A 10729-nucleotide genomic window follows, 5' to 3' on the forward strand; every position below is an offset into this window, starting at 1 on the left:
CGTAGTGCTTATATTGACTGACCTCTTCCAGATCAAGTGGATTTTAGGGTAGAGGAGAATAATTATTGTCACAAAATTGAGATCATGCCCTAACCAATATGTCTTTGTCAAGACCTTGTTGCCTTCTCTGAACTTTCAACATTAATGTGTAGCCTTACCCTCTCATCTTCTTGTTTGATATGTTCCAGTGGAAAGATCTTACACTGTTTTTACATAAATCTCATTTGTTGATGCTTTAGGTCCATTCTTACTGTAGATTAATCACATTTGCAAAACATCTTAACACAGCGTAATCTGCAGAGCTGAGTAACTGATTTACCATTTTATCCTTCAGACTGTTAGAGACACTAGCATAGAATGCCTCCAGAGTGATTTTCAGCCAAAACAGTCATTTACAGCTAAAACACTTTATTCTGGCTTTGCAGAGAGAATTAAGGGAATTTCAGTCCTATTCATAACACTCGCTGCATTTCCTTTACAGAACATCTCTAGGTGTCAGCTGCCACCTACAAAGGACCGGTGCTGGTGGACACAGCACATCGTATCTTGTGATGGAAATAGCGCTGTCATTGAATTACAAGAAATCGTATTGCTAGAGCATTATCCACGGTCTCTTCTGTGGATGCCCCTTGCTTCTCTAGTTAAGACATCTTCCTTGTAAATTTGCCAGTTACTGAGACATTCGTGTTTGTATTTTAGCAAGGTGCATACATCAGATCCAACCCAACTGAATCATAGTAAGACACAAATGAAACAATCTTTTCTGTGTTACTACACATAACGGAATTAGGATTATGTGTATAGTAAGTAGTTGATTAGAAACTAAATCTTGAGTGGTGAAGGAATTTTGGTAGGTAGAGGTGCTTAAGGGAATACAGGTCAGGTTATTAAAAAAATAAAAATTGAGAGTGTGGTGGAAAATGTATCAAAAATGTATTGTATAAATTCTTTTACTTCTAACCAGAGAGGTAGATCACAGAAACTAACAAGGAGGAATACGCTTTAAAAATCTCCTGTGCTTTTGCTTTGCTGGGAATTGTAAAGCACCCTTTTGCACCCGTGTTCAAACACTGAAAACTACCTGCAGCATTTCAGAGCTTGTCTATATGTAATCTAAATCCAGCTTAAAAAAAAATTCTTTACTATTCTTTCTACTTTTCCAACAGTATGATATCGCAAAGGGAGAGAAAGAAAAGGAATGCTTTACAGCAAATGCGCTTAATGAAATTATGGTACTTTGAATCTGTTGCTTTTCTGTATGGACGGAACCTTTCTTCATATTGTCTGTGATCAGACCAGTCCGTGCTTTCTTTACAACCAATATTGCTGTTGTTAAATGCAGTGACTTTTATCTTCTGTTTCTTTCTTTGAAGTATTGTTTGCTCATTTTACCTTCCCAGAAATATTTGCTTGAAATACATACTGAGTACATATTTAACTTTTTTTCTCAAATATGTTTTATTTCAGCAGCCAATCCATCCCAAGGACTAGAACAGTATTGCGTTAATTTTCAAATAAGCAACCAGTGGTGAAAAGGATATTCAGGAATGAAGGGGATGCGACTAGAGGGGATTATGCAATTCAAAGAAGATTACTTTGGCTTCATTTTTCAGCAAAAGTGAAACAAAAGAATCTCTTCCATATGTGCAGAATAAAACGAACTGTCAACGTGCTTTGTAGACACTTCCCTGATGTGCTAACACTTCCTGAAACAAAACCAACAAAAATCTGTGTACATTCAGACTCAGGTGTAAATATGTAAGCTCTCTATTATAAAGAGGGCTTGCTAGTATGTATGATGCATGTGTATAAATTGTGATGGCAATCACTTAGCTGCTGACCACTAGAAATGAAAAGACAGTGGGAGCTTTTAAATATTTAAATCTGTGTTGTCCGTTCAGACTGGGCTCAAGTCTGCACTTGAGACTGAAAATCAAATCACAAAAGCTTTTTTCTTATAGTATTGGTACCGTCCTGTGTTAATTGGCTGTTCTTTCTTATTTTATATGAAGTTTTTTATGAAGCAGCAGTATTGACTACATGAAGCAACTATTGTCCACCAAAGAGTGCTTTATTTTCAAAGGTTGTGTGGTTCGTTTATTTTAAAAAAATGTAACTATAAGCAATTAACTTAGTTTTATCAGTAATAGATTTTTAGTTGTTCACAACCAATGGCTCTTCTAGCTAGTTGTAATTGCTTTAAGTCTGTGATTTTGAGGGGAGGGAAAAACAGCTTACCATTTAAAGCAGTGCTGTCATACTGAAATGTCATTACTGTTTCTTTTCCTATCTTCAAGCCTTTTAGGTGAAACTTTAGATTACCATATCTAAAAGGTAAGAATTTTTCCTGGGTTTTATTGGTACAGTTGATAACACGCAGATGTCGCAGGTTTTTGCCTTTGAGACACCTAGTGAGTGCAGCACACAAAAAAGGGAAAATAAGCTTGCTGTACAACTGCAATTGGTAGTGGAACTGAGGGCAGGTATAGTTTTTAACATCCAATTAACACTTCAAAACCTACAGCTTACCTCTGTCTGATACTGCAATTTTCATCCACTACAAGACTGTCTTCAAACACTGGCAGCGTTTTATCCCTACCACTTCTCACATTATGAAATCTCAAAGTTGTCTTTGCAGTGATGTACCCTTGTCTGCCAACTGAAATTTATAGCTGCATATCCCTCAGATGAGGACTGTTACCACAGAGCCTTAAATATCATACAGTTACCTGTTGATTGACTCTCACAGTAGAAAGGACAAGAAATGGAGAGATCTGAAATGTTAGCAGTGGGATAACTGAAGTTTTTAAAGGTTGATTACCTCTGCAAGGGAGAGAATTTTCTTTTCATGAGTGTAAATGGGCAGGTTCAGTGACTAGTTTCAACCTACATGCTTTTAAATTAAGGTTAAGCTTTCTGTTAGGCTGGTCATTTTTGAATGCCGATATGAATAACCACACATCGGCTTGAAAACATTTTGTGGCAAGATCATCTTGAATTGGAGGGGAAGCAGGATGGGAAGTGTAAGTAAGCTTCGGGGAGGATGCATAAGTTTGGATACTCAAAATTTGCAAATACAAATAAAAAGAAAACAGAAGAGGCTTGTGTGATGCAAAATAAAGGACCATTGAGGCTCATACCTGATTATTTTTTGTTTTCCTCTTAAATCTTCACCCTCACCACCAGTTTTTTATGGGTGAAAAGCACCTAAAAGAGGGGAACTGAATTCACCCTGATACAGTGATTACATTTTTTTTTCCTTAGTATGTCACTTGCCCAAAAGATGAACTACAGGTAACCACAATAGTGTAGGTATATTGTGCAAATATGAATCTCTGTTTGTTCTTGAAGTAAATTCTTACTTGGAAGGCAGAAGAGATGTAACTAATGAAGTGAGAGGGTGAGTCAAGAAAGATACAGTAATACTGTGTTTGGCTTTGCCCTTCTCTCAGCTGAGCTGCTTCTTTTAGCATCTTTGTTTTTAACCTAATCAGTCTATTGCACAGCCCTTCCAAATTCCAAAATGGAATTTGCCTTTTCTAAAGTAACCAGCAGAGCCATTAGCACTTTCAGGTTCCTAAGAAGTAAGTTTTGGTGAAACAAGTGCACAAACACACACAATAGCAACTGTAGCTAAACCAAAACTGCATGTTAGGCATGAGTGTGTTTCAGGGTACTCTTTCCACCACCCAGTATCTTAGGGAGAAACACATAAATGTCAAAGGGATTTTACATTTGAACTCTCCAAACAGCCTTATATGGAAAATTAACTCATTACCTCATTGTGTCCCACCTAACTGTATTGCTTCACTTGTTCTTCTGAATTTTTAGTACTTTGCCTAGCATTTTTATTATACCGTACCAAAGCTGTCTTAAGTAAGCGTGAAGAGTGGCCATGGGTGAGAGAGTCCTTGGTTTTAAAATCTTTGTTTAATTATGTGCCAAAATGGAATGTGTGGCAGCAGCTGCATCACTGCTGTACCACAGAGCAGCTGAAGGAAGTTATTTCTGCTGTCATCAATTAGGAGTTTTTCCTTAGAAATTCTTTTCCCTATTTAAAATGCACAACAGATGGATTCACCCTTGATCTCTTATTCAAAAGTATGCAACATACTCAAAAGCTGTAATATCTAGGGTCAAATTGCTGGCTTCTGTTACAGCATCAAAAACTGAACTTGGATGGTAATTCAGACCTTGTCTTTTTGCCCCAGTAAAACAGAGGAAGTGCTGTTGACTTAAATAAGATTTGTAGAGACTTGTGCATTAAAATGGAAAAAGAGAAAAATGTGATGTTCACCAGTTTGTTGCACTGCAGTTTTTATATTAATGGTTTGCAGATTGTCTTGCATAAACTCGTGTACAGACTATCAAGATCTTAAATTTCTTGACTAATCAGTACTGTTCATCCTGATTATTTTTAAATTGTGTATTTCTAATCATATTTTTTTAACTTGGATTGACAGAGTGGGAGTTTATTTTGCTGAAGGTATTTTTAAGATAAAGCTTCATATTATCTTGTAATTTTAAGTAGTTCAATATGCATTTGTGTCTCATTTGAAAATACTGCATATTGTATTTGATTTTATACAAAATACTGAATAGTGAGAATTGCAAACATGAACTGTGGAAAATTAAAAGTAATAATCCGAAGTTTGGTTTTGTCACTTTTATTTCCAGCATTCTAAAAAAGTTCGGCATACATCCATCATATCTGTATCACATCGGCTTATATGTGCTCTGAAAAATAATGTGAGAATCTCAGCTGCCTGAAAACCTTTAATTAAAGCACAAATCTTTAAAACACATACTTCTCCAATTTTAAAAACAGAGACCTTCTGGCTCTGCATTTCAGGGGACTCACTTTGGAAAACAGTAGTATTTAAATTGTTGGGATACTGTTACCCAGTAAAAAACTTGGAGAAGATAGAACAATGGGGTTTAGTTAATTTGTGTCCTTTCTTTATGATCATACAGTACTCATTTTCGGAAATGAGCATCATATTAAATACAATCTAATTTGGTACTTACTGTGAAAGTGAAGGTTTCTCAGAAGTAAAAATAAATTTTCAGAAACACTTCTTTTTGTGTAAGAGTTGATGGTGGTCTAGTTTAGACTTACAAATAACAAAACAACAGCAAAAAGTATTGACCAACTCAAATACTTCTGATCACCCTTACCTTACCTACATTAGAAAATGCAGAATTTGCACACCTGAAGCAGAGACTGTTTGACAAGTAAACTTTCTTGTTCAAAAGATACATTTTTATGGTTAGAAAATCCGTGTTCATCTGTTGTAAGGTGATCCTTTCTAAAATTACATTAATGTTGAAATGACATTTTCCTGACAACCTAACTCCCTGCTGAAAAGTGAGGGTTTTGTCTGTGAAAACACTGGTTTATGCATGTGATGTCTGGACGAAAACAGTTAAGCCCTGTGATACCATTAGTGATTTAAGGAGTACTGGCACTGGGCAGGAGAGGGCAGAGGACTAAAAAAAAAAATCCTTCCGAGAACAGCCGGAGCGGTGGCCCAGGTCAAATCCATTTGCAAGTGTGTGCACTGTGAGAATAACCTGTATAGTATTTGAGTAAGTTTGATTTGGCTCTATTTTAGCCTCCTTCGCGTTACAGTTTCTACATAGCATGTGTAGGAGTGGATAAAAATACACTGTAGCCAAATGGATGTGCTGTTTAGAAATACTCAAAGCTGGTGTTAAAATACATGTTTTAAACCTAACTACAAGTATTTTGAGAGAGATATGCTTGCTTTCTCTTGCAGTTGTGTTTTGTCTGTTGGTTTCACTTGGGTGTAACTGACTAGCAAGCCCCAAAATAGAATAAGGCTGAGAGGAGATGGGCAAGGGTGATGTGCTTGTGAAGTTCAGGGAGTGATGCAGGCTGTGGTGGACCACAGCAGTTGCCAAGCAGATGAATTTATCTCAACACAGAGGGCTAGAGGGTGGCTTTTGTTTTAGATGAATATCAACAGCTGAGTGGATCAGCTGGTGGTGTAAATGTTTCTGCCCAAGTGCTTTGGAGAGGGTGAAGATGTCCCTGAACTGGACAGAGCAGCATGGGGAGAGTGAATATACAGAGTATAAGCACCAGGCAACTGCCAAAAGCATTTTGAACAGAACAGTGGGTGTGAGCTGGCATCAACCCTCCTGTTTGTTGTCAGGGACTGGGGACACCCTGCGGGGTGACAGGATTATCATAGGGTCCAGTAATGGGAATCACACTGGTACTGTGATTGAACGATGTATTGCAATTGCAACATGTACTGCAATTGCTATATTTTGCGAAGTATAGCTTACATTTGTGTTGTGTCATTATGCTTTATATCACTCTAAATCAGAAAATCTAAATCAACCATCTTCAAGTAAGTAAATCTGGTATTAAGCATAACACCTTCCATCCACAGGGTCTTTCCAAGAACCTGGTCCAAGTGCTGGACTGTGACAAGAGGGACTAGAGGGCATCTAGAAAGTCTGTCCTTTAAACAGCTCCGCTCCTTGACCATGTCCTTGCTATGAGACTCTGTCCCAGTCCACAGGGTGGCTAAAGAATATGTGGCAAAACAAAAGGGCCAAGCAGCAGATGCTGTTTTTCATCCCTCAGCCCAGCATGCGCTGGCCCTGCTGTGCAGCAGCAGATAAAAAGCAGTTCGGTGTCACTAGCACCTCTGACTCCCTGCTCTTCCAACTGTGTCAGTTGCTGCAGACCAGTTATGCCACAAACAGGATAAAATGGTAAATCCCAAACTCCTTGACAGGGAGCAGACAGGAGATGACCCTTGGCAGCAGCTGTTAGTAATGCAAGAAAATGCAAAGTGATTGCTGCCAGTAGCAGGAAGGTGGGCACTACGCACATGCTGAAGCAGACCGTTTCTCACCATTGTGAGCTTGCTTTTACCTCCATCAGTGCTTTGATGCCATTCTCTTAAGGTGACTGGGTAGTCCCTTGGTTTTCTACTCAGCAGAAGAAGTCAGCCATCTCATTACCCCTCCTTCAAACACAGTCTCTCTCCAGACCCATTTGTGTTTCTTCCCAAGTTTCAGTTCTGCCATTACCAGATTAATCTTTCACTGTTCCTCCTGAAATGTCACGCTCCCATGACTGAAACTCTACTCAGTACTCGCAACAGTTGACATGTACCCTGGTGTCATGCTTCTAGACAACTCTTCCAATGCCAACATCATGTCTCAAAGTGAGCTATTACTTAATGTTGGTTTGTTTGGGTTCCTTCCTTTCCTCCCACTGATCAGACCTTTTCTAGCCTACGGTCTTCTTTCATTTCACTGGACTCTTCATTCAAAACGTTACTATGCTTTACTTTTCCCACAATAGCTTCCAAGCTCCAGAGCCTTTGCTACAGCCAAGGAAACCTGAAAACAGCATTCAATCCGTAAGTAACAGAAATATAACCAAGCCAGTAACAAGCACAGAATTCCTGGATTATAGTATGTCAACTTACTATTCCTCTTGCCAGAGGAGAACAAATCCTACCTCGTTGCTGCTATTTTTACGTTTTGGCAAAACTGTCCTGCTAATTCAATTACATTATGCAAAACAGTATCTTTTGTTGAATACAGTGCAAACATAGACAGGAACTACCATTGCTAAAAGCAGGCAGCAGCTTATGGAGTCCTCTTAATAGCTGTAAAACATTGTAGAGACAACACAACACAGAATATGGATAGTCACACTAGCTACTCAGACAGGGAGTGCAAAAACTTTATTCAATTCAGTAGGTGCTAGCTTAGTCTTAAACATAACACTGCAATTAAATGCAATGCAGTATCTAAAGCTGCTCTGAAGACCCAGCGACACTTGTTGCATCACATCTTCAAAAAGGCATTTGTTTGCAGCTGAAGATCCGATATATTTCATATTAAATTCTAATAGAGCCAAAGTGTAACAGTTCTTACTTCTTCCAATGAAGGTTTTCCCTTTCCAAGCACAAACTGTTCAGCATTTGCCCAGCGTATGTTACTGAAAAAGAAAAGCTCTAACTCCGCGCCTGTTATTCAGTGACTGAAATGTACTTTTTTGCAAATATAACCCTGTTTCACATTCAATTGTTGATCCACTGAAAATGAGTCAGTGTTACATTACTTTCAACACTACATATATATGTGTGTACATATGTATTTTTATGTGGATGTGTGTGTAGGTGCACGTGTGCCTGAGACACCTCTGAAGGAAAAAAACATGGAGTGAGAATTATGTAAGAATAATCATAATGACACAGATGTACTAGGGCTGCAGATTTGCAGTCTGGGCCCAAAGGCTGCTCATACCCTCCCAGCCCTGTTTTCACATGAACAAGCGTAACCAGAGCTGAAAGCTCATCTCCCATGGGCTCAATTGCCTAATACTTGTATTCATGAACTAAAGTTTTTCACCAGGGCTTTTTACTTCTCAGTCTGTTTAGTTATCCTTCAGTATTCTTATGTTAAGCACAGACATTCCTCTCCTCTTCCCTTTAAAAGCACTTTCATAGTAATAAACTCTACTACAGCACTACATATGATTCAAGTGGACCACACAGTTATCAGCACTATCATATATAAATGGCAGTTGTAGAGAAAAGTGAATTCTTCTTTTTGGAAACTTAATGAGATTTATATTAATCTAAAACTCAAAGCTGAAATACAGTAGTTTTCCTAGGCCACTCGCTACAGTAATACTAACAGTAGAGTACCTTGTAGTAGTGCATTAGAGAGTAAGATGACTAAGATCTGCAACACAATTTAATCTCCTCCTAAGATGCATGCCATGGTTTACTAGTGTTTGTGTATATATGTATACCTGCTTCCATTTGCTTTACGTGAAGGAGTAAAGCTAGACCAGGAGTGCTATGTTAAGCAGCAAACGTGCTTAACAGATACAGCTATTTTGGTACCTTAAATACGACAGATGACTGGGTTTTAGTAAGTTACCTTTTCACAGCTAGGCAAAGGAATTGGGTCACTGTCACCACTTACAATTAATAATTGATTCTCTGTATGTATATATCCTTAAGCCATACTGAAGTCTGATAGTCTGAAAAGAAGTTAGAGGAGTAAATAGGATCTTTGCAGCATCAGGCACCAGACTGAAAAATAAAACAATCGTTTCAGCCTTCCCAGAGAACAGTCAGAACCGAACCAACTGCATTACACCAGATTCAGCCCAGTAGCATAACAAGGTTTCAAATTTTTAGTGGAAGGGTTGCTTTTAAGTATTTCACTGCTTTCCTTAGCAAAAAGAGGTGTTAGTAAAAGAAGAAGCTACACCCTTAAAAGACAATGGAAAAGAGGGGTAAGCCTTGCAAAGAAGCTCTCCACACCTATATATACACTCACACCTGCAAGCAAAAACATAAATTTAGACACATTCTTCCCTGTTTGGTGGGATAAGGTGAAGAGGAAGGGAAAAAAACCCAAAAAATTCGAAGACTCCCACAGACAAAATAACTTCTGTTCCACAATCACAAAATTGCCATTTTTGGCAGAAACACCCAAACACCTATTACAAGAGCAGCAGCAGCTGCAGTGATTTCAAGTAGCAGCTTGCTCCTGATACAAGAATTATTTACTTTTATAAAATATATATTTGTAAATATCTATAATGAAAGACAAGAAAGAATTTGAAAAACAGAGGACATTCATCAACCCTTACAGATAGTTAATAAGACGTGGCCTTGGGGAAGCAATAGATACCACCAGTATGTCAAGCTAAGCTCAAGGAGAACCAAATGGTTAATGAGACTGAACAGAAAATTACTGAAACTATGTATGAACTATCCTAATTAGCATAGTAAAAGATCCACCCTCGAGCAAAGAAAGCCTCCTACAAACAAAGCCCCCTCCCCATAGAACTGTGTACCTGAATACTGTACCTTCAAATGGAGACAAGGCTCTTACAAACCAGTGAGAATTAAGTGCGACTAAACATAGTTTTAGACAATTGTTCCAAGTGTATAAAGTGTTTTACTGTGTGTTAAGGGTGTGCTAGCTTTGTGGATTTACCACCCAGCACCCATCTCTGTGCAATAAACATGCAATAAACGAATTGCTCTGCTCTGTGTGTGTGGATTGGCTCTTGCATGCCAGGTGAAGAACCCAGACCTAGGATAACACTCCTACAAGGTGAAAAAGTCATTTATGTTATTTCATCCAGTTCAGAAAGTAGCAGCATAGGTTTCTCTAACACCAACGCTTCCCTTGCTTTTGCACATTCTTTCTACCGTGGATTGTCAGCGTATCTCTATGCCACTAAAATGAGCTCCTTGTGGAATCCAAAATCTCATGTTATAGCAAATTTTCATATAAGTAATTTAACAATGTAAGAAAAGTCCTTTGGGCAGCACTACTTTGCAGACCATCTGTTTGGAGCATGTAGAAAAGTCAGTAGTCCTCCCTGGGTGATAATATCCTACTTGTGTAAAGCCTTACCACTGAGATAAGTTACTTTAAGATTCTGAAAACTCCTCGAGCTTACTTCAAACCAAAACAGTTTTTTTCTTTAAGTCTCACCCACTATCTGCTCTCAAAGGAGAGTGCTTAGAAAGAGAGTGATAGAAAACAAAGTGAGGCAGAGAACAGGGAAAAACAGAAAGGCTTATATTAATCTGCTTTCCCAGTAAACTGAAAGAATGACTTCAAGCTGAGCAGGCATTTGTAGACTCCTTTAAGGCTAACAGCTACTTCCAAAATGTCCATTGTGGTTGTCCTCTCATTTCTG

General features: G+C 38.4%; 1 protein-coding gene across 8 annotated transcripts in view; it reads left to right on the forward strand.

The window, feature by feature from the left end:
- Window positions 1-4650, forward strand: part of CDC14B (cell division cycle 14B) — a 46075-nt gene extending 41425 nt beyond the window's left edge. For 5 of the 8 annotated variants that reach the window (XR_005825511.1, XM_040579123.1, XM_040579124.1 and 2 more), the window contains one exon: window positions 1468-4650. Coding sequence is in view for 2 of the 8 variants with exons in the window: in XM_040579131.1 (XP_040435065.1) it covers window positions 1468-1507 (40 nt within the window). In the remaining 6 variants the exon portion in view is untranslated. The remainder of the gene's footprint in view (window positions 1-1467) is intronic. The other 3 variants (XM_040579125.1, XM_040579128.1, XM_040579132.1) reach the window with 1 other exon arrangement.
- The last annotated feature ends 6079 nt before the right edge of the window (window positions 4651-10729 follow it).

Source organism: Falco naumanni, chromosome Z (assembly GCF_017639655.2).
Source record: "Falco naumanni isolate bFalNau1 chromosome Z, bFalNau1.pat, whole genome shotgun sequence".
In the NCBI taxonomy this organism is placed as follows: domain Eukaryota; kingdom Metazoa; phylum Chordata; class Aves; order Falconiformes; family Falconidae; genus Falco; species Falco naumanni.